General features: G+C 43.1%; 1 protein-coding gene across 2 annotated transcripts in view; it reads right to left on the bottom strand.

Annotated features, from left to right (window-relative positions):
• The window catches only part of DOCK4 (dedicator of cytokinesis 4), a 468861-nt gene that overhangs the window by 11419 nt on the left and 433264 nt on the right, over nt 1-24178 (bottom strand). The window contains exons 39-48 of one of the 2 annotated variants that reach the window (XM_065939085.1): nt 23325-23466; nt 21527-21693; nt 17999-18085; nt 8996-9172; nt 7932-8015; nt 2925-3044; nt 2452-2573; nt 2003-2123; nt 941-1022; nt 716-825 (exon numbers count right to left, since the gene is read on the bottom strand). In XM_065939085.1, coding sequence (XP_065795157.1) covers nt 716-825; nt 941-1022; nt 2003-2123; nt 2452-2573; nt 2925-3044; nt 7932-8015; nt 8996-9172; nt 17999-18085; nt 21527-21693; nt 23325-23466 — 1212 coding nt within the window. The remainder of the gene's footprint in view (nt 1-715; nt 826-940; nt 1023-2002; nt 2124-2451; nt 2574-2924; nt 3045-7931; nt 8016-8995; nt 9173-17998; nt 18086-21526; nt 21694-23324; nt 23467-24178) is intronic. The other variant, XM_065939086.1, reaches the window with a different exon arrangement.

Raw genomic sequence — 24178 nt, 5'->3', positions numbered from 1 at the left:
CCAAGTCCGAGCGGGTGGAGAGGGCTGCCGGGGAGGCCCCAGGGTTCAGCCACTCCCTCCTCAGTGCATTTAAGAACAGCAGAGGCAAAAAGACACCCTCTTCACTCTTGGATGCCTCGGTAAGCAATCCGTGGCAGCCATGCCTCTCCTCAAGGAGGCGCTAGTGGTAAAGAACCCGCCTGCCAATGCAGGAGACATAAGAGATGAGGGTTCAAACCCTGGGCTGGGAAGATCTCCTGGAGGAGGGCATGGTAACCCACTCCAGTGTTCTTGCCTGGAGGATCCCACAGACAGAGGAGCCTGCTGGGCTCCTGTCCATGGGGTCACAAAGAATCGGACATGACTGAAGCGACCTGACACGAAGCACAAGGAGTTCCTCCAAATTTCTGCAGACAGACACCCCTGCCCCTAACTCATTCACCCATGACCTCTCTTAATGTTCAAGTGGCAGCAACAAAAGAGTCAGATCAAAGTGGGTAAAATCATTTCCCAATTCCCTCTCAGCTCTACTGCTTGGGCAACCACCAGGCATCCACGTCAGATTCGACGGTTCACACAGAACTTCCTAACACCGGGGCCGAGGTGTGGACTTCACCCAGCTGGACTTGTCAGCACGGCCTGTCTGTGGTCTCTGGCAGCTCCCGTGACTTTCTGCAGCCCTGGAAGTAGCATCCAGACTTCTTGTTTCCTAGAATTTCCATCCCCCACACTCTACCTGAGAAGGTTCCACAGGAGTCGGATAGATGGCGCTGCATGGCCGCTCTCTCGGGGACAGGCAAGCGTTTTCTCTGGAATGTTTGTGTTTGTCGGACAACAGAGGAGAAGCTGGGAAGAGATGGGGTGGTGGTGAGCTGGGACCATTTGGAGGAGAAAACCTGAGCCTGCGGGGGCTAGAAGGTCCTCGGGGCACCCTCAGTCCACCCCACGCCTTGGCACTGACCTCTGGCACTCGAGGGAGCAGAACTTGTCACGTTAGGCGAGGCGGAGTGAGTAGAACTCAAGCTTGAGGTAGATGGACTTGGCTGGAAAACACGGGAGCTGTTATCAGATAAGGCTTAGAGGCTGCAGACTACACTGACACGTTTGAAACAAAATCACCATTTTTTTTTTTTCAAAGTAGGAAAAAAAAAAGCCCATTAAGAATTATGGGAAAATCTCACTAACTCAGACCAATACGGATGCCTGTCTGAATTAATTAAAAAAAAAAAATCTGAGATTTTTGACACCTGCCAAAGGAATGCCTTTGTGTTCAATTCAGCTCCATACAGCCTATGACTAAAGCATTAGCAGAAAGGCTTTCAGCCTCGGGCAGGTAAACAGGTGAGTGCTTCTAAAAGGCAGAGAACACGTCTGTGCCTTTTCTCCAATGTCGTACATTCAAAGCGTAAATTTGGCAATATGCGTTATGGCCCCTTTCCAAAGACAGAGGTGAGGAAAATTTCAGCTGAGTCTTACCGAGTGATTATCAATGTCCTATTAGCTGTATCTAAACACAAATTTTTGTTGCAAAAGTTACACTGACACTTAAATCCCTAAAAAACCTCTGTTTTTCTTTAGTAAACAGTTTTTTATTATGGGAAATTTCCAACATATACCTAAGTAGAGAAATCTTAGAATGGGCCCCTAAACCATATCTTCTTAAAGAAAAGAACAAAACACTTAGGAATGCTAAGAGGCAGCTGGTCGGTGGTGACAAGCTCCAGGACACCCAACTGAAGACCTGACTCAGAGGCAGAGCTCAAAGTTCCCCTCGGAGGGCCTGGCCGGGCTTGCCCACCGCTGGCTCAGGTCTTCCTAGCGTGGCCGGGGCAGCTTTGAGAGAATCAGCTTTGCAGACTCCAGGGACCAATAAGGCAATACAGGTGTGTAAAGGTTTGTCCTTAGCTCAAGTTCTCGCTCGTAGGTCTGCTCCTAAGCACAGCAGAGTGAATGGAAACGCTCATGATTGAGACAGAAAGGGAATAAACAGGACCAGACAAAAAGAAAACAGCTGATCAAGTACCTGCATGTTAAAGACTTCATCAGAGCTTTCTGATTGCCCTGTAATATTGCTTACTTCAGCAGATGCTTGTGAGGACAGTGAGGAGGAAGAGTATCGGTTGACAGCTGGGTAACTTAATGGGCTGTTTTCAGGAAGAAAAAGAAATGGTCGTTACCTTAGTCTCTACATTGCACTTTATCACATGCTGGCATGGTATAAAAACCAAAGGAAAAAAAATAGATACATCCCATTTTGTCGCCTCCCGTTTGCCTCAATGTGATCAAACGTCTGAGTTTATTTCTCACGCTGCTGCTGTTTTACCAGTGGCAGATGTCTGCAGCTGCCTCTAGGGTTACTTATTTCATTAAGAAACCGCGTATTTGACAAATTGTGCCATAAAGAACGAGACAATCGTTCCGCATCATCTTGTGGGAATGCCAAATTGTCAGATAATGCAGAATATGACTTACCTGCGTCGAGGAATTACCCTGGTGCCATCTGGGCTCATGGAAGCAGGTGCTGAGTTTCTACACACACGCGGGCTTCCATTAGGAAAATGGACTGGACTGGCTTGTATACAAGTGGAGAATTCCTAAAGAGGTAGTAAAGAAAATATTTCAGAATTGTAACGGTAAGGGCTGAATCACTCGAGAGGTGCTGTGTTGTACTAGATGTGCATTCTGATGGTCATAAAACCTTTATATAGGCACTTAGGAATGTAAGTTATTAAGCCTTCCCTCATTTACTTTTTTGTTTTCATGAAAGTTAAGTGTGGTAAACCGAAGTTAATGCAATTTTAATATTTGAGGGCTCTCTGGTAAAATTTTGGTGCAGTTTGGCAGACAAACCAAAAGATGTCACTGTTGTATACTTCACGGTTCCTCTAACAAAAAGCAAATGGTAGAAGTCAGACTGCCCCCTGGCGGACCCTTTGTGTACATACCTGAATCCCCAAGCTGGACTTCATCACAAAGAACTGGTCGACCAGCTTCTTGTGAAGGGGTCTCATATCCTGAGGCACAAACTTCTCGTGCACGGCCAAGCCAAATTCCAAAATCTGTGCCTTGAGAGTAATAGAAGGAAAAAATCCCCATCAGTGACTACCGCCTTAAGTGCCTGCTGGGGATTCAAGCATGGTGCCCTGCGTTTTGCATGCATTACTGTTAACCTCCCCATCTGACAAGACAGGAGCAATCGTTAGTTTACTGCGGAGGACACTGAGGATCAGAAAATTCTGCATGTGCAGACGTAGCAAATGGACTGGTAGACACAGTTGGGGCAGGAAAGGGTGGGATGGATTGACAGCATAGCATTGACATACACTATAATGCCCTGTGTAAGACAGCTCGCTAGTGGGAAGTGCCATATAACACAGGGGGCTCAGCTCAGTGCTCTCATTGACCCAGAGGGCTGGGGGTGGGGGGGGAATCCAGAGCGCGGGAACACATATACACATGTGGCAGATTCGCGCCGCTGGACAGCAGAAACTAACAACACTGCAAAGCAATTATACATAATTAAAAAAAAAAGAATTCTGCATGTACTAAAGGACAAATGGGAATCTGAACTTAAGTCTGATTCCAAGGACTTAACTGTCCTACTACCCCAAGTTTCTTTCCCATGTATTTTCAACCTGTAACAACAACCATATTTAACAGTTAAGCATCCCTTTGGCCCCTGCCTGCACTTCTCAGGAGGGGGCAAGGGATGCAGTTCCCTGTTAGGAGGGTCAGGTGGTTCTCCCCTTAGTGATAAAGAACCTGCCTGCCAATGCAGGAGATGTAAGAGACACAGGTTCGATTCCTGGGTTGGGACGATCCCCTGGAGGAGGGCAAGGCAATCCATTCCAGCATTCTTGCCTGGAGAATCCCATGGACAGAGGAGCCTGGCAGGCTACAGTTTATGGGGTCACAAAGAGTCGGACACGACTGGAGTGGCTTAGCACGCACCACGTGGTACTCCCCACGGGACCTCTTTTCTGGCTGGCACTCTCTCAGCCACGTTACCCTTCTATCTCCCGTCAGTTCCTCTGTCCCTACCCCTCCCTCTCTCAGATTTTCAGAATCTGTCTGGGAGGAAGGAATGAGAGGGTATTCTGTAACAGTTGCTATGCTTCTTGTTTTCATTAAAAAATCTTCTTCTTCTTCTCCTTTATAATGCAAAACGGAACAGTTCCTATTTTCAAAAAAGGTTTCCTGCTCTGAGAACCTAAACTGAGATGAATGTAAACATTCAAGTTTCCTTTGTACAGCTAGGTCAAAAGTGCTTAATCCCTTTGAAGGGAGTAGAAGACATCTTCTACATTTTAAAGAACGCCCCATGCTACAGGGGTCAAAAGGACAAATTTCAGAGGCTGAGAGGAAAACAAATCACACATCACTGCTAGATGGTCCTTTATCTCTACAGCCCGGGACGTTTCCAGTTTGAAAGCTTCAGGGCAGACATGAGTGACGCTGGGGGGTGAGAGCATCCCTACCTCCCTAAGGGTCGGAACGGTGGCAACTCTGCCTGTAACATTTGCATAAAGATAAAAAAACCCAGCTTGAAATAAATGTCAAGTGCAGTATGTCTGAGGCCAAAGGGCAAGCCCGGTCTCTGTGGGCAGGGAGGAGTCGAGTCTACAGGCCCTGGGTCCTGCATCTGAGACTGGCTGCGAAGGGCCAGCCCTTTGGTCCAGGTGAGGCTGCAGGCTGGGTGCTCCTGGAGGCAGCTTCGGCATGGAGACTGGGCTGTTCACTGGGGAGTACCCCTGGGATCACTGCCCATGGGAGGCAGGGGCAGAGCGGGACTTGACCGAATAGGAAACTGAACCGGCACGGCAGCCTGAAAGCCTTTGCCGACCCCAGGGCAGCTCGGGGCCTTGCATGATTTGTCACAACTGCAGTGTGTGTGCCCCGAATGGCCAGGCTGGGCCTCTCCTTCCCGGTTACCGGATGCAGGTCATCCAGGAAGCTAGGGACATTGGCTAGGTGACACTGCAGCAGAGGCAATGCTGGAGGATCTGAGAGGCCAAGGTGTCTTCCAGCAGGTGGGGCCACAGGTCCTTTCTGGAAGGAGCCCTGGGGCTGTGCAGCTCCGAGTCTACTAGACAGGTCTCTGAACCGCTTCCCAGAGGACCATTGCTCTCCAGCCCTCCCAGCTTCCTACAGTCCTGCAAAGACATGTGACTCGCCCAAGGTCACAAGGCTATACCATGCCCGACTTCGTAGGATCTAATGCTTCCTAGGCCACAGCTCTTTCCACAGGGTCCCATGATGCAGACAAAACAAAGGCTCCTCAACCTTTTTCTTGAGAGACTTCTTCAGTCAGTTCAGTCGCTCAGTTGTGTCTGACTCTTTATGATCCCCTGAACTGCAGCACGCCAGGCCTCCCTGTCCATTTCCAACTCCCAGAGCCTACTCAAACTCTTGTCCATTGAGTCAGTGATGCCATCCAACCATCTCATCCTCTGTCATCCCCTTCTCCTCCTGCCTTCAATTGTTCCCAGCATCGGGTCTTTTCAAATGAGTCAGCTCGTCACACCAGGTGGCCAAACTTTTGGAGTTTTAGCTTCAGCATCAGTCCTTCCAATGAATATTCAGGACTGATTTCCTTTAGGATGGACTGGTTGGATCTCCTTGCTGTCCAAGGGACTCTCAAGAGTCTTCTCCAACACCACAGTTCAAAAGCATCAATTCATCGGTGCTCAGCTTTCTTCACAGTCCAGCTGTCACATCCATACATGACTACTGGAAAAACCAAAGCTTTGACTAGATGGACCTTGTCAGCAAAGTAATGTCTCTGCTTTTTAATATGCTGTCTAAGTTGGTCATAGCTTTTCTTCTAAGGAGCAAGTGTCTTTTAATTTCATGGCTGGAGTCACCATTTGCAGTGATTTTGGAGCCCAAGAAAATAAAGTCTGCCACTATTTCCATTGTTTCCCCATCTATTTGCCATGAAGTGATGGGACTGGATGCCATGATCTTAGTTTTCTGAATGTTGAGTTTTAAGTCAATTTTTTGACTCCCCTCTTCCACTTTCATCAAGAGGCTCTTTAGTCCTTTTTCACTTTCTGCCATAAGGGTGGTGTTATCTGCATATCTGAGGTTATTAATATTTCTCCCAGCAATCTTGATTCCAGTTTGTGCTTCATCCAGCCTGGCATTTCACATGATGTATTCTGCATATGAGTTAAATAAGCAGGGTGACAATATACAGCCTTGACGTATTCCTTTTCCGATTTGGAACCAGTCTGTTTCATGTCCAGTTCTAACTGTTGCTTCTTGACCAGCATACAGATTTCTCAAGAGGCAGATCAGGTGGCCTGATATTCTGATCTGTTTAAAAATTTTCCACAGTTTGTTGTGATCCACACAGTCAAAGGCTTTGGCATATTCGATAAAGCAGAAGTAGATTTTTCTGGAACTCTCTTGCTTTTTCAGTGATCCAGTGGATGTTGGCAATTTGATCTCTGGTTCCTCTGCCTTTTCTAAAACCAGCTTGAACATCTGGAAGTTCATGGTTCACGTATTGCTGAAGCCTGACTTGGAGAATTTTGGGCATTACTTTACTAGTGTGTGAGATGAGTGCAACTGTGCGGTACTTCGAGCATTCTTTGGCATTGTCTTTCTTAGGGATTGGAATGAAAATTGACCTTTTCCAGTCCTGTGGCCACTGCTGAGTTTTCCAAATTTGCTGGCATACTGAGAGGCTTTTTAGCCCTTTTGATTTTAACTTGAGGGAAAGAGTTCAGTCATACTGAATACAGCAGGTAAGAATCCTGGGGTGACACAAACTGCTCACGGGAGAATTAAAAATCAACAAAGGCTAAAGGCATTCCATAATCCTAAGTACTCAATGACCTAAGCTGCTCACTTCATTTCTAGCAACTACATCATCCCCCAGGGCCACAATGAGAATTTAACTTCTCCTCTATTTCCTTTCAGGTCAAATTCAAGTGATCCCTCTTTTCCAGAAGCTGTCCAACTGACTCTTCCATCCACGGTCCTGGTCCATGGCCACTTCTCTCCCTTCAGTATCAATTTTGTGGACCAAGCCTACAGAGCATAAAATATGGACTAAAACCAGATACAGCCTCATCATTTCCTAGTCCAACAGAACATGGTTTGTTTATTAATTTGGCATTATCAAGTGGAAAGAGATGCTTCTGTCACATTTTATCATACATATTCCATTTTTCATAGATATAAAATGTTTCCTATTGATTTATTTTCTATTTGACCCAGCCTCTCACCGTAATGTCTCCCACCTCAGAGGTTTTCAAACCATTTTCAGGCTAAGAGCTATCAACAGGGGAAGAGAAAGCAACAGGTTATTCACCCTGGTTCTTCATATTTGATGGAACCAAAGAAACCAAAGCCAACTGTGCTTCTGTAGAACTGAAAATGATGAGATTGTATATAGATCTGTCTATGTCATATGATCTACAGGCTTTGTCTGCACAGCATGATACTGTTTTAAAGCAAAGGTTATTACTGATTGCCCACTTCCTTAGTCTAACATTTAAGTACAAATCTCATTCATTCATTTACTGAATCATTCATGTTAAGTTGGCCTGAAGTTACACGACCCCAAAATCTTGAGTGAAAAGTTGGCATCAAGTCTTTAGGGACTGAGTATTCAAAGAACGTGCCAAGGGCTGACATGATGTTTGCTATAAGGGGCTGTCATAGTCTACTCATTTTTTCGTTTTCCCCCTACATCTAAGTGGGAAGAAAAAGTAGAAATTAGCAAGTCAGGAATATATGACAAGTGAATCTGTAACCTGTGACTGCAAGATTGCTGACATATGGGGCTGGCCAAAAAAGTTTGCTTTTCTGACACAGCTTATGGAACAACATGGACAAACTTTTTGGCCAACCCAGAGAAAACCATGTAGATGGGACCCTGGGTAGGCAAACACATGTGTGCATGGGAGAGGGAGAAGGTGATGGGCTTCTGCCCCCCTTACCTGCTCAAGCATCAGCTCTCTTAACCGTGCGATTTTCTCTCCATCTTCGGGGTGACTTAAGATATATTCCTTGACAAAGAATGCCTGGTAAGAAGAAGGGCAGTCAGGTTACTTCAAGAGGGTTACAAAGGAAGTGGAAGACACACTTATTGTTTCTAAGGCTTCTTTAAAGAAATACCACTATTATACACCACTTTTGGGGGCTGGATGGAATGATTCAAAGTGTGGCAGCTGGTCAGAGGGAATACAAGGAGGTGATTGTTAACAGGCGATCAGAGATTGCATGAACTTTGTATCTTTGGTAAAACAGCAAATCTAAATCCGTAAGCTTTTATGACATCATGTTGTTCAGTCGCTCAGTCGTGTCCGACTCTGCGACCCCAAGGACTGCAGCACACCAGGCCTCCCTGTCCTTCACTGTCTCCCAGAGTTTGCCCAAGTTGTGCTAAAGAATGTTCAAACTACCGGACAATTGAGCTCACTTCCCATGCTAGTCAGGTTATGTTCAAAATCCTTCAAGCTAAGTTTCAGCAGTACTTGAATCGAGAACCTCCAGATTTACAAGCTGTGTTTAGGAAAGGAAGAGAAATGAGATATCAAATTTCCAATATTTGTTGGATCATAGAGAAAGCAAGGGAATTCCAGAAAAGCATCTGCTTATGACATGCTATCCTAAAATAAGCTGCCTAAAGACTCAGAATGATCAAGATGGTAGCCCCATCTTCCAAACAAGATTAGATTCTTTTATGTCCAAGGATCGCTCTTTGCTTAGGGAAATGGGTTTAGGTAGCCATTTATTAAACAATTGTGATATCTTCACTACTTTTATTCAAGAAAACACACACATGCACATACTTTTAACCTCAAAATATCACATTCTGGGACACAGAGTAAGTGTGCATCCCCAGTGATTACACATTTGCTCTATTAAGCAAAGAAATCTGGTTGTATTGATTGTGGCCCTATGTCAGCAGGCTGATGTATGGGCATATCTTGAAAAAAGACTTCTGAAACCTTAAGAAATCACATATGAAAACTTTCACATAACAATACCAAATCCTTACCTCTTGATACCTGGAAACTCCACCATTAACCGCAGCGTCTATAACTCCATTCAGGCACATGGTTAGGGGATTAATATTCTGCATCTGTCTTGTCTGACACTGACTAATCAGAGTCTTCAGCTGCTGATTCTTATTCTCCAGCACTTCAATGGCATTTTCCAGAGGACTCATTTCTACCTGAGAACAAATGAGCATAAATATATATTGGATTTTGTGACATTCAAGAAGAAAGACAAAGTAGATTATCCACATTCTGAATTATCTGTGCTCCCCTCAATATCTCTACCAGGGGCCATAGGTATAGAACAGACAAGGATATAGAAGACAAATTAGCTGTTTGTAAGGCCTGGGAAGAGAAGGTGGTTATGTTCACTGGCTGAAACGTGGTTCGAATAATCAGCAATCACTGATTATACATTAGCACTAAAACAATTTAATCCTTGAAACAAAATTCAAGCCTATGTATTTTACAATTTATTTTTCCTTTTCTTTCGAAGGCTAGGTGTTCAAGGACCCTGCATATTCTTAGCATCTTTCTAGGTACTTAATGCGAAGTACCACAGGAGATAACAAAATGCATTTACAGATCCTCTGATGTCAAGGAGATTTCAGCCCAGTTGGGAAAATGGGAAGATGCCCATTTGGACCCCATATGCATATATAACAGCACCATAAGGTGGCACAGGATGGCACACAGTTTTGAGTTATAGAAAATAAGATAATCAGATATGCTGCAGGATCTATTTGTTCCAGGAGAGCCAAATAGAATCATAATGACTTTTCCACTCTGAGTTTTAATGGGAGACTCATTGTGAAAATGATGAAACTGCTCTTCAAATGTACAGCATTGTGACTGTTACTGACATTGGCATACTCTTTGAAGAGAAGGTCTGCCAAGCTTTCATCTGTATAATAATCTAAGCTTAAGGATTATTAAGGAAGAGAAATTATTCTTGGTTAAGAAAATAGTTTTTAAAGGTCATCTGAATCATCTTAAACCAACACTGAAAAGCACTAGAATGATTTGACTATGTCAAAATTCAGAATGTACATTTATCAAAAGACATTATACAAGAGGACAGATAAACCAGAAAGTAGGAGAAGATATTTGTAATGTAAAAATCATCAGTCTATGTCCAGAATATATAAAGAACTCTTATAAGCCATTAAGAGAAAGGCAAACAGCCCACTTAAATATGGACAAAAAACACAGCCATTTTATGAAGGAAGAAACCGAAATGACCAGTAGACATATGAAAAGTGTCAAAACTGCATTTTTGATCTAAAAAGTGGAAAATAATACCACACTGATATACTATCAAGCACTCACCAGAATGGCAAAATAAGTATGACAGCAGCAAATGAAGTGAGAATGTGAGGAACTGAATCTCTTAATTCCTGCTGTTGAATGTTCAAATTGGTTCAATCACTTTGGGATTATTTATTAAAGATGAAGATATCTATATATTGTGTGAGCCAGTAATTCTACTCCTAGGCATATATCTGAGGAGAAGTGGAGTAGAAGATCTGTATACATGTATACTAGGAAACATGTACAAAATATTCATACTCATCTCCAAAATCTGTACATCCATCAAGAAAAGAATGCATAAACATATGGTAGTATACAATGGAATACTATACAGCAATGAAAACAAGTCACATGTAATAACAAGGACTAATATTGTAAATCATACTGACATGCAGTTACACTAGAATATATACAGAATTACATTATTGCACAGGTGTACCTCTTTTTATTGTACTTTGCTTTGCTGTACTTCACAGATACTAGGCTTTTCATAAATTGACACCCTCCTTTGAGTAAGTCTATTGGAATCATTTTTTTCAACAGCATTTGCTCACTGCATGTTCTGTGTCACACTGGTAATTCTCACAATATTTTACGCTTTTTCATTACTATATTTGTCATGGTGAACTGTGATCAGTGGTCTTCGATGTTACTATTATAACTGATGTGGCATTTTTTAGGAATAAAGTACTTTCATATTCTTGAAGGTATATACATTGTTTTTAGACAATGTTATCACATACTTAATACACTATAGTATAATGTGAACATCACTTTTATATTCACTGGGACATCAACTAATCCGTGTGACTTGCTTTATTGTGGTAGTCTGAAACTGAACTTGCACCATCTCCAGGATATGCCTGTATAAAGTTTAAAACCACGTAAACTAAACTGACTTGTTTAAAGAGATAAATATAGGTAATAAACAAAGCAAGAGAATGAGTACCTAAAAGTTACGATAAGGGAGGGAGCAGCAACTGAAAAATGAGGCACGAGAGGCCAGCAGGTGCTACTGCCAGTGTGCTGCTTCTTTACCTGAGTGGTGGGAACAGGGTTTTATTTATTTAGGACATTAAGCTTTTGTTTTGAGATCACAAAAGCTAACTCACAAAGAAGAAGTCTGAGAGTTCTGATGAACTGAAAGTTAAAAAGTCAACAAAACCTCTTGGAAACAGAAAGTAGAACAGTGGTTGCCAGATGCTGGGGGATGGGGGAAAAGGGAAATTGCTGCTCAAAGGATATTGCACAACAATGTGCATATACCATTGTATTATACATTTAAAAATGGTTATTATGGTGACTTGTATGTGATTTTTATCACAATTTTTAAAAAATTTATGCTTACCCTTTAAATTAAATGCTAGTAATATGAAGAAATTTTACAAGTGAGCAAAATAAAATATAGTAAATACAGACAAAAGACAAATAATAACCTAGGAAAATATTTCCAACATATATTTCAGATGAATTATCAATATATCTCAAGTACTGATGAATACTATACAAAGAATATAATCAGTGTATTCACCAAAACTGAGTTAATATATGAAAACATACCATCTTCACTAGCACTCAACAAATGCCAAAAAAAGCCAACCCTACTGTGACCATTTTTGGCCTAATATCTGGAAATTTTAAAATAATATACAGCACCCTGTGTTGAAGAGAATGCTGGGAAAATGGTTATTCCCAAGAACAGTTACCTCCTCCAGACAGGGCATAAATTAATACATGCCATTGCTGATCCATGAGTCAATATTACTGATTATATGTTGGTGAAATTATTCTAAGGAGATGGTCAAAGAAGTGCATAAAGAATAATGTGGAGAAATGTTTATCAATAAATTATTTTCCATTGGTCCCAGATTGTGATCTTTAATTACTATCCACCACTGAAAAGAATCAGGAGTCATAGAAGAAATGGTTGATTTCAGGTCTGGGGCAAGATTGCACAAGTGAGTCTGGACTACCCAGAGAGCAAGGAAGGCTTCATTAAAGCAGCTGGCCGGCTGTCAATTCACTCTCCTTACTGGAGGGATGTCCTTGGGGAACAGGAAAGAAAGCAGGTGATTGAGGTCTTATCTTCTTGTCAATTAAAGCTTCAATATAGATTAACTGCTAAGAGGAAGAGATGGTATCTATGGAATGCTCTTAGCAGGAAGTCCCCAGTTACAAGATTGCTTACAGTAAATAAACCCAGAGTCCCTCAGGCATGCTTCACTAGAGAATGTTCCAGAGAAGTCTGACAACTCTCTGGAGTATAAATTGGAATGATTCACAATTTAAATATTATGATTCAAGTGTGCCCTCTGTATGAGGAACTCTGTGGACTTCCCTTAGAGACTCTGCCTCCAGATCTGAATTATTAGTGATATGGGAAAAAGGATGTGGAGGACAAAACTTGAGGTCTCAGATATCTCTCTGCTTCATCCCAGCCTCTTGACTGCCTAAAAGTTGTTAGTAAAGTTTGATGCTGATTCCTGTGCTTGATTTGACAACTGACCTGTGTATTAGCTCAGTGACAAAGACAACTTGGATATTGTCAAAAGGACTGAGGAGCCAACCTGAAAATGCTTTCAATGGGCAAAATGGAACAATGTGAAAAGTAATGAGTAATAATTGCAATTGTAATAATTGCAATTGAAACAAAACAAATATGTTTAAATCCATGATGCTAAACAAAGCTAACAAAATAAAACCCTCTCTGGTTTTTTATTATTTATAGGGTGTTGTCACTTCAGTCATGTCCGACTCTCTTATGACCCTATGGACTGTAGCCCACCAGGCTCCTCTGTCCACGGGATTCTCCAAGCAAGAATACTGGAGCGGGTTGTCATGCCCTCCTCCAGGGGATCTTCCTGATCCAGGGATTGAATCCACATTCCTTAATTGACAGGCAGGTTCTTAACCACTGGTGCCACCTGGGAAGCCCGTATAGGGTGTTAGGAAACCAAATTATTATTTTTAAAATTGGTAAATCAAAGGAAACAAAAAAGTATTAAACTTCCTTTCCTATACCTTACGGTAATCAGATTGTCAATGAAGGGATGTTTCTCTATAGAAGTATTCTAATCAATAAATGAAGAAAGAATGATGAAATATCACCATTTTGTAACCTCTAATAGATTCCTGGACAGGGGCAATGATCAGCGCTGCTTGCCAACCACAGCATATAACACTACCTGAGAAGTAGTCTTGCAAAAGATAAAAGACAAAAAAACATTTTATCAAGCTTTTAGATATAGCTGTCAATTTACAAAAAAATATAGGAACAAAGAAACACACTAAATGATCTCACTGATTCATAGCCTGCAAAATCCAGACTCAAGGAAATACTTCAGGATAAACAACCTGATTTCTTCAACAAAAAAGCTGCAAGGAAAAAATAATTTGGGGGGACCTATAGATCAAATGAGATCTAGGAGGTATTTCTACCAATGTGAATGTGTGGCCCTTATCTGGGTCCCGGTTCAAACAACAGATGACAAAAGCAAACAAAAACCTATAAAATGAAGAATTAGATAATTGTGAATAAACTGGATATTTTGTGATCAAGGAATTACTGTTAAAATTTTTAGATGGAAAACGTACACACAATAATGGTTTTATTATTGTGTGTACGTTTCTGATTAATATACAGACTGAAATATTCTTACATAGTGTCTAGGACTGACTTCCAAATAATCCAGTGTAGAAGGGAATGGAGGGAGGTGTAGATGACACAAAATCAGCCTTTTTGATAACTGTTGAAGTAAAATAATGGGTAACTAGGTTTATTATATCTTTTCTCTATTTTTATATGATGTAACTTTAGTTTTAAAAAGGAGACTGGCTGCTATGTACAGAGGTGTCTGCAGCAGGGGGAGGGAAGAAAGGCAGAAGCAGGTGACCTCTTCGGAGACTGCTTCAAAATCAGGCACTAGATGTATGGCAAAAACCACCACAATACCCTAAAGTAATTAGCCTCCAATTAAAATAAATTATGTTAAAAAGAAATCAGGCACTAGATGGTGCCATCAGAAGGGAGATGAGCAGGGCTCAGATGCTGGGTAATTTTGAAAGTACCTAGAGCCACACAACTTTCTGATGGATCTGATGGCGAAGTATGATAATATTCTCAGTGGGTAAAGACTCCACGTGCAGTGCAGGAGACACAGGAGGTGTGTTTAATCCCTGGTGGGGAAGATCCCTTGGTGGAGGAAAATGACAACCCATTCCCTTATTCTTGAAAAATCCCAAGGACAGAGGAGCCTGGAGGGCCACAGTCCGTGAGGTTACAGTCAGATACAACTGAGCGACGAAGCACACACGTGATGATATTGGGCCTTCCCAGGTGGCACCGGTGGTAAAGAACCCTCCTGTGAGTGCCGGAGTCACAGGAGATGCAAGTTTGACCCCTGGGTCGGGAAGATCCCCTGGAGGAGAGCGTGGCAACCTATTCCAGTATTCTTGCCTGGAGAATCCCATGGACAGGAGAGCTTGCAGGCTATAGCATACAGGATCACAAAGAGTCAGATACGGCTGACACGACTTAGCATAGCACACAGCACATGGGAATACTGTCACTATCTGTAAGGCTTAAAAATATCATTATCTGTATATTCTATTTTATAGCTTTTTCACCATGTTTAAGATGTTTTAAATAAGCTTATTTTTTTTTAAATAAGCTTATTTTTAATAAAAAATATTTTGTTTTAAAAACAATTACTGAGGAAACAGTAGTTCAAAGAGGCTTATCATCTTTGAAAAGATGGGATAATATGTTCAATAATGTTCTGGGGTTATGATTTAGGGAATAAAGGCCCATTATCTCATCTGAAATCTTTGCTGCCAGATGTATCAGAACTCAGAATTTTTCTGAGTTCTTCAGAAAGGTAATATAGGGCACCTATAGTATATTACACCATCCTCAGGCAGGGTCTGAAGAAGTTTCCTTTAATCAAATGTGTTAATATTTCTGTAGTCAAGTATATGAGTAGTCATACTAAGTGAGATAAAGATCATAAGGGGTCTTAGATTGGGTTAGGTATATTCACAGTTGAATTTTGGAGCCAAACTTATGAAAACATCTTTTGGTACTCAGAATCTTCTAGAGTTTGGTAAGGTCCAAAAGGAATTTCAATTCAGTGCGGCACATACGTCTTAAGTGCCCCAATCGTCAGGAACTTCTACACTGGCAATTAAAGCAGGAAACCAACAACACTAACACAAGATGGGGATATGCCAGGCAGCGGGGATAAGAGAAGGACACGAGGCTGTCACAAGTGGGCTGTGTTCAGGGAACAAAACAGCCCAGTTGGATTTGTTCTGTTTGACAGTGTAAGACTGCATATTCTAATAAAGTAGGCAGCTGCTATTTGAAAGGCTGTGTTTAAGCAACTCTCCCTTAATCACTATCAGCATGCTGCTTTTTATCAGCAGGCTGTGTGTGTGTGTATAATATTTCTAGGGTTAGGCACACTGGTGAGACTTCACAGAATTTACTGCTCTGGGTAGTAAGTAGCTGACAAGGCTCTCAGAATCATTAATGCAGCAAGGATGACTAAGAACATTCCTGTGGTTTGGGCCCATGCCATTCAGCAGGAAGCAAAACATTAAGACTTTCTGAGCACTGAACTCAGCAGCCTCTTCCACAGGAGGCCACGGGGTCCACCATGGAAGCAACCAACTCTTGGACCCCTGAGTCAGACTTGACAAGAACACACCCACACTGGTGTAATCTGCTGGCTGGAGTGCAGTTTGTGAAGAGAGCTGTATGAATTTTTTAGCCTTGCAAAATGAAAATGCCATTAATCCCTAGCGTGATTGAACAGAATAAGCTGAGGGTGGTTTCGATGCTTAGAGAGACTGCAGGTAGGCCAAGCCATTCTTGGGAGACAATTTGGGTGGGCTCTGCTCTTATGGATTCACTGGCAGAGGCTTGGTACCTAAAAAAGGGAGGGGTACATTACGTTTTCACGATTGGCACATTTTTCCATCAGCACTGTGGCAAAGGGCTGGCCCCTGACATAATGGATATGCCAAGGGTGGGAGGGGGGATTCTTGGGGGTATAGGTCTGTGGCTGACAGCAAGGGGCTGGGGCCTTGAAAACTGCTGGGGAGGGGTTCTCACTCCATGGTTGCGTTCCACAAACGCTCTCTCCCTTCCCACAGCAGGGGGCATGTTTTACCGGTTCTGCAAGGAGATCCAACCAGTCCCTCCTAAAGGAAATCAGTCCTGAATATTCATTGGAAGGACTGATGTTGAAGCTGAAACTCCAATAGTTTGGCCACCTGATGCGAAGAACTGACTCATTAGAAAAGACCCTGATGCTGGGAAAGATTGAGGGCAGGAGGACAAGGGGAAGACAGGATGAGATGGTTGGATGGCATCACTGACTCAACGGACATGAGTTTGAGTAAACTCTGGGAGTTGGTGATGGACAGGGAGGCCTGGCGTGCTGCAGTCCATGGGGTCGCAAAGCGTCAGACACGACTGAGTGACTGAATGAACTGGACTGCTCTTTGGTTGCTGTGATTCCCACATTCTCAGTGACACCCGCTGACTGCTCCATCGGAGCTCAGCGAGAACAGCGCAGCGGCATCCTTCTGTGAACTGTCACCGCACGGACCTACTGGGTGTCGGATACTGTGCTGGGCTTGACACTGGGCTCACACTGCTTATAAGGCTAGAAGAAATAAACATACCTGGCTTTGGAGTCAGAAAAATCTGGGTTTGAGTTTATCCTCTTTCAGTATCTTGCTACAGGATCTGTGGCAAAGGCTTTTAACCTCTTGTCAAAACTTATGAAAAGAGGGGTAAGAATATGTACCTTGGACATGGAGAAATGAGAACCACAGCACACTGTTGGTGGGAATGTAAATTGGTTCACCTTAGAAAATAGGATGGAAGTTCCTCAAAAACTAAAAATAGAATTACCATACAATCCAGCAATCTTATTCCTGGCTATACAGCAAAAAAAAAAAAAAAAAGAAAAGAAAGAAAATACTAATTCAAAAAGATACACGCACCTCAGTGTTCATAGCAGCATTGTGTACAACAGCCAAGATATGCAAACAACCCAAGTGTCCATCCACAGATGAATGGATAGAGAAGATAGAGGTGATGTATATAATTGCATATATATACACACACATACACACAATGGAATATTACTCAGTCATTGAAAAGAATTAAACTTGCAACAATGTAGATGAACCTAGAGGGTATTATACTTAGTGAAATAAGTCAAAGAAAGATAAACACTTATCACTTACATGTGAAATCTAAAAATAAAGAAATGCAAATAACAAAACAAAAATGCATACATACCTTGTAGCTTCGACATGGTGATTAAATAAGATAATGTAGATAACTTTCTTCCACTGAAGATAAACAGTGAAGGTCTCATAGCCAGAAGTGGTTAGGGGAGCTGGAATTCCAGTTTCTCTAACTCAAGGGCCTGAGGTGTTGACATACTGCAGTCAGAGCTATTTTGGAGGGATCACTCAGACTGGCTGGTCTAGGCCAATGGGTCCCCTTCCAGCTTTCATCACAGCAGTCAACATCACAAACATTCACTAGCTTACTATGAGTGTTTCCAGGGACTTGGAGTCCAAAGCAGAAGCAGTGAATACATGGCCTGACTCCAGGTGAACAACTGTGCTGAGCAAGTATTCAATACTTGAGAATAAGCTCTGATCCTTACCACTTCACGCTTCTCCACTTCAAACCAGCGGGAAATTCCAGGTAAACTCTGCACCAAGTATAGTGATGTTCTTTCCACCCAGAGACTCTATGAAATACAAAACAAATTAAGTCCCCAAGTTACCTTCTTTCCAGTTACTGAGCAATGACTAATGTTTGCCATTCAATTTTACCAAGTTCTCAATCTTTGTCAGCTTTTCTTTAGTATTCATTCCAGTGCTTCAGCAACCTCCTTGCACTCAGGAAGCTATCTCAGTAAGACATGCTGAAGCTTACGTTAATTTCATTGTATATAATCTGAAACTTTTTTTCTGTGCAGAATACATGATCTACTTCAGACAGTAACCTTAAAAATGTAAAAACAGGTCATCAGATTCTTTCCTTTTTCTCTAAATTTCTAATTTAAAGTTTCTCAACTCCTCAAGGGGGTCTAGCCATTTTTACTTGGAATGGGATGTAGTATCAGCTAATCGTCATGAGATTAGAATAACAGAATCCTCAAGAAGGAAAGGGCTTTAGGAATCTCATAGCCTAATCTTTCTGTATTAAAGATGAAAGACACTAGCCCTCCAAGCCATGTGTCGTGTCTGACTCTTTGTGACCCCAAGGGCTGTAGCCCATCAGGCACCTCTGTCCACGGGGATTCTCCAGGCAAGAATACTGGAGTGTGTAGCCTGTTCCTTCTCCAGGGGATCTTCCCGACCCAGGAATTGAACCAGGGTCTCCTGCATTACAGACAGATCCTTAACCAGCTGAGCTGCCAGGGAAGCCCGAGAGGCATGTGACCTGCTCAAAGCAACATCCTCATCACCTGGACTGCAGCCCCAGGACCCCGCACGAGAACGCCTGACTGCCCCATGGCTCCGGTTACTGGGCCATCTGCGCTGCTATGATCCAGGAAGATCTGTACTTAGCGCGGGGCCTCCCTCTGGCCAGGATGAGCACCCCCATGACACATGCAATCACAGGTGCCTTTGGTAAGAGCTGCTGTTGACAACGGGTCTCTCTTTTGTCCACAGGCTTCTGCACTTCCGCCTCATGTTTCCTGGTTAAACAAAACGTATTCCCACGTGTAGTAAACCTGACAGGGTTCCTGAAACACTGCCATTTATTCAACAACAACAACAAATGGAAGGATTTCTTTGTGCCAGCCAAGATCTAGTGAGATGAATATGGCAGCAGCCCTGTGACAGGAGGCCAGAGCACTCTGCTGCTGATGAGGGGCAAAGCAGATCAAGAAGGTCTCAGGGGGCTTCCCTGGCATCTCAGTGGAAAAGAATCTGCCTGCCAATGCAGGAGACATAGGTTTGATCCCTGATCCGGGAAGATGCCACATGCTGAGGAGCAACTAATCACGTGTGCAACAAATCTGAGCCTGTGTTCTAGAGCTGGGGAACCGCATCTACTGAGGCCACATGCCCTAGAGTGTGCTCTGCAACGAGAAGCCACTGCAATGAGAAGCCCTAGCCCCCGTTTGCTGCAATTAGAGAAAAGCCTGAGTGGCAACGAAGACCCAGCACAGATTTAAAAAAATAGAAGGGCTCAGGGAGAAGAGAGAGGAACAGCCCAGGTGCTGGGAAACCAGGAGGGAGCAGGCACACGAGGCATCCTGTGGGAGGAGGACCGCGCTTCACTGAGGAGGTGACACGTGAGCGGAATTTTGAAGAGTGAGTAGGAGTTTGCCAGGCGGAGAGCGGGGGAAGCGGGCAGGCAGCAGGAAGCAGAGACGCAAGCGGCTTGTGAAAGGGCATGGCAGGAGATGGAGGGAGAGCTCCGTGCTGCCAGAGCTGAGTGGGTGAGTGGGCTGCAGCAGAGATGAGGCTTCTGGAAGGGCAGTTTGGAGCCAGATGCTGAGGGCTGTGAGCACAGGAAAAAGCAGCCAGATTTATTATTTTTTTTAAGGAGGTTGCTACACCATTGATAAATATTTAAAGTGATGGCCGAAAGGAAATGTGGTACAGCAGAAAAAGCAATGGAGAAGGCATCAGAAGATGGACATTCCAGTGCAGGGTCTGGGGTAGTGAGAATGCCATTCTGAGCAAGTCACCTGCCTGATTCTGGGGGACCTTGGCCTTTTTACCTACTGGAAACTTGCAGTGAAAACTATATTATACACTAATGATCTTTAATCAGTTTTGGAAGGCAGAAAGAAAAATTATCCAGAGGGATTAGAAAATGGTCATGGATCTTTTCAGTAACATCGTAGCGTTGTTTTCCAGCGGTTTCCTGGCCTTGATGTTTAACCCATCAACGTCCTTGCCCAAAGGACTGTGCTTTGCTCGGTCTCATCATAACACTGCAAAACTATCCAGCTTTCCCTCTGATCACTTGCTTGTGAGCAATTCTGGAGTTACTGTGAGGAGTACCAGGGACCGAAACTTGGGCAGGAGTGACAGGCGAGTTCACATCAGACAATCACAGCTGATAGTGTTAGAAGAACATTTTCCAGCTTCCCTGATAGCTCACTTGGTAAAGAATCCACCTGCAATGCAGGAGACCCTGGTTCGATTTCGGAGTCGGGAAGATCCTCTGGAGAAGGGATAGGTTACCCACTCCAGTATTGTTGGGTTTTCCTGGTGGCTCAGCTGGTAAAGAATCCGCCTGCAGTGCAGGAGACCTGGGTTTGAGCCCTGGGTTGGGAAGATCCCCTGGAAAAGGGAAAGACTACCCACTCTAGTATTCTGGCCTGGAGAATTCCATGGACTGTATAGTTCATGGGGTCGCAAAGAGTCGAACATGCTGAGCGACTTTCACTTCACTGCGATGAAAGAAGCTAGGCCAAGTCACCCAGGATCCTAGGTTCATTTTACATTTCTTTGCTTGGGGGGAGATACTGGGGACCTGTATGGTCTCACTTTGTCACTGGTATCAAGGAAAGGGCAGATTATAATTTATATGTAGAGCAATTTCATCCCTTTCCCCCAGTAGGGCTGTGAGAAACCTAGCCCTTTCTGGCTGAGAGAGAACTAGCAAGGCTTATCAGAACTGAGGATGGAAAATTCAACCCATGCAAAGAATCTATGGTTGGTCCTCTCAGAAGCCTGAGTTACACATTATTCTATTAAGAAAAAGCAGCAAAAGACAGCACAGTCCCGCTCACTGGGCCAGGAGCCTCCCCAGTGGTTCTATCTCAGAATCACCTGTTCCTTCAGTATCCTTTATTCATGTCAGTCTCCTGTATCTGAGATTAAATACCCGAGGTTCCCACAGTTAGTTCAACATGAATGAATGGAGGACTGAGCTGAACCCTGAGATCTCAAAAACTGGACAGAGGACCACTGCCATTAGAATCATCATAAACTTCAGGGCCTCCTCTGTGACCCAATGAGTCAGAATTTCCAGGCCAAGAAATCTGCTTGGGTAGAAAACACCCCGTCACCCTGATACATGGTAGAGTTTAAGAATAATTAGACCACCTTCTAGTTTTATCACCTGACTGTATCTTGAGTAAATATTTAACAAGCATCTTGATAAAAAAAAGCTCTCAGTCTATTTGAGGAAACCATGTGTCATAAGAATTGCTCAGTACCTTGAATTCATTCTCTTTATCTTTCGTGCCTTTGTGAAACGGTCTGTCGTAGCGGAATTTCCAGATGTGATTCACTTTATAGAAACTTTTGATGTTGTCTGGGACACCTTCTCTCTGAAGGACCTCCTGGCTTTCTGGGATGGGAGTCACGGCGTATATCTGCAAATCTAGGATTCAAGAGTCAAGGAGGGAACCTGATTTGGCAGACTCTCTGGGGCATCTGGCTCGACCTGAGCTATGGCAGAAAGAAAAGGATGGCAAACAATCGAATGGCGAACAATCGAGTGTTTCTATTGGGGTAAAGTCAAAACTGCCAAGAAGGTGTCAAGAACTCAGTTCATAGCAAATCACTTGTCAGACTAAAAGTCTTAAAATAGCTTCACATAGGTCATTCTGACAAAGTATCAGTTTGAAATTTCTATATCCTGTGAATTCATTTATCATAGATTTTTGGGGGGGTGGGGGTGGGTTTGAATGACTTGGATCCTAGGTACTAAGGATTGTATTCATTTTAACCCTTGTTTATGAGGCTCTGATCTTTAGTGCATGTATGGTCCTTTTAAAATGTGTTTGTTTGAAAAATAATGTATAAACACCTATGCAACCAAAGACAGCAACCAGTACTGATAGTAACTCATATGTTCCCTGTCTCTAGCCTTTGCACATTTGAGGTATCCACTCTCCCAAACCTTGTATTGATAAGCAGAATGTTTAGTTACAGTTGGTATTTTTGAAAACTATATTAAAGAGGTATTATATTTACTTATACATTTACCATCTTTCCTTCTCATTCAAAGAAAGATAGCAACATCTTTTCCCTTAAGTAATTGCTTGCTTCTGGTACATTTAAGTTTCTATTTTGGAATGGTATCCATAATTTTCAGGGGGAATTTCTGATCTTCTTTAAGAATGTCAACTTCAGGAAGAGAGAGAACAATTCACAAAGGAGTGCTGGGGCAAATTCCCTTTGTCTCTAATGCCTGTGCAATCTCAGTTGAGTTGTTTATGTTTGCACAAATGGGAGTGTCAACTACACGACAATTGTTAAATGCTGTCTGGAATGCCATGGCCAAGAGTCCCCAAAAGATATGTGGCTACCTCCTTCTCTTCCCTTTCATTCAGAATAAAAATATTAAGGGAAAAGTGGGTAAGTGATATATGCCAGTAAACATAATGCTATCATTTCCTTGAACTGAAGTAGTTTCTACAGGGTGTGTGTGAGAGTGTGTGTGTGTGTGTGCACACGCATGTGCATGCATGCATACACACTCAGTTGCGTCTGGCTCTTTGAGACCCCATGGTCTGTAACCCAATAGGCTCTTCTGTCCACGGAATTCCTTGGGCAAGAATACTTGAGTGGGTTGCCATTTCCTTCTCCAGAGGATCTTCCCAATTCAGGGATCAAACCAAGTCTCATGCAGTGGCAGGTGGATTCTTTACCAATGAGCCACCTGGGAAGCCCATTTCTACAGGGGATGCCAGAGCAAAATTATTCTAGGGGAAATCCCTAAAAAGGAGCTTTAAAAGCAGGGTTGAGATATAGAAGAGCTGCAACTAAAAGGAAAAAAGAATTCTCTTAACAGAATCCTTAAGGGATTTCTTTTCAACTGACGTTATGAGAAAACCTAGCATAATTCTGTTCGGAAGGAGCTAAGCTAAAATTAAGATGATGAGAAAGAAGGAGAGTGAAACAGGGCTATTGACAAGGGGCCAGTGCCTGAAGCACCTGCACAGAAACACTCTGCAGCCAAAGGCCAGTGGGACCTAGTCAGAATCCGGCCTTTCTAGGTGTGGATACACTGAGCTTCTGCCTGGAAGATGGTCTCATCGGGTTGGTTGGCATGCTGCATGGCGATGGCGTGGGGGAACTCATTCAGCATTCTCTGCTGGAAGGCCTCCAGTCTTTCGTAGTCATGCCCTCGACACACAAACTCTTTATTCTGGAGATAAAAACAGAAAAAGAAACATTAGGACTATGTAATTGAGTGCAATCACTAGAGAGAGAAGCCAAAATATGTAACACTGGCAGTAACTAAGCATAGGCCCAACATCAATAGAATATAACCAAAAAAACCACACTGGAACAGTCTAGAGAATTTGTCCAAATATTAGAAATACAGGGCAAAGGTCATAAGCATCACTCTCTATTGCTTCTAGTAAGTTCCACAGCATGCCTCACTTTTCCAGGTTCACCTGCTTGAGGTGCAAAGGGGTGTCTGGTTCTCAGAGCACCAACATACAAAACAAAGCAATGGTGTGCCCTCCAAATGTTAGTGAACACATGTTACAGACTACTTTAAAAACTGTGTAACAAAGTTAAGTGGGCAAATTCTCAATTTTGAAGAAAGCAAAGTAAGCGCAATCCCTGAAAATACATTTTATGCATCCTTCCTATAAAGGTCATAGAGATCGGCCTTAACCCTTTCACTCCGAGATCCTTCCGTGGAGAGGAAGGCCAAGCCGCCTGCATGCCAGCTCTCAGCAGGGCTGCTGCTGCAAGCATCCTGGCCATCCCTGACTCCGCTCAGCGTCCTGCAGCCAGGACCTCTGTTAACTGACTGAAGCCAAGATTGGGGACGTTTAAGGTCTTGCTAAACGTTGGAGAAATCTTTGTCTGTTTTCGTTTTGTTTTTACAATACATATAAATATTC

The sequence above is a fragment of the Muntiacus reevesi genome, chromosome 6 (assembly GCF_963930625.1).
Source record: "Muntiacus reevesi chromosome 6, mMunRee1.1, whole genome shotgun sequence".
Lineage (NCBI taxonomy): Eukaryota > Metazoa > Chordata > Mammalia > Artiodactyla > Cervidae > Muntiacus > Muntiacus reevesi.
This window is presented reverse-complemented; position numbering and strand designations above follow the sequence as displayed.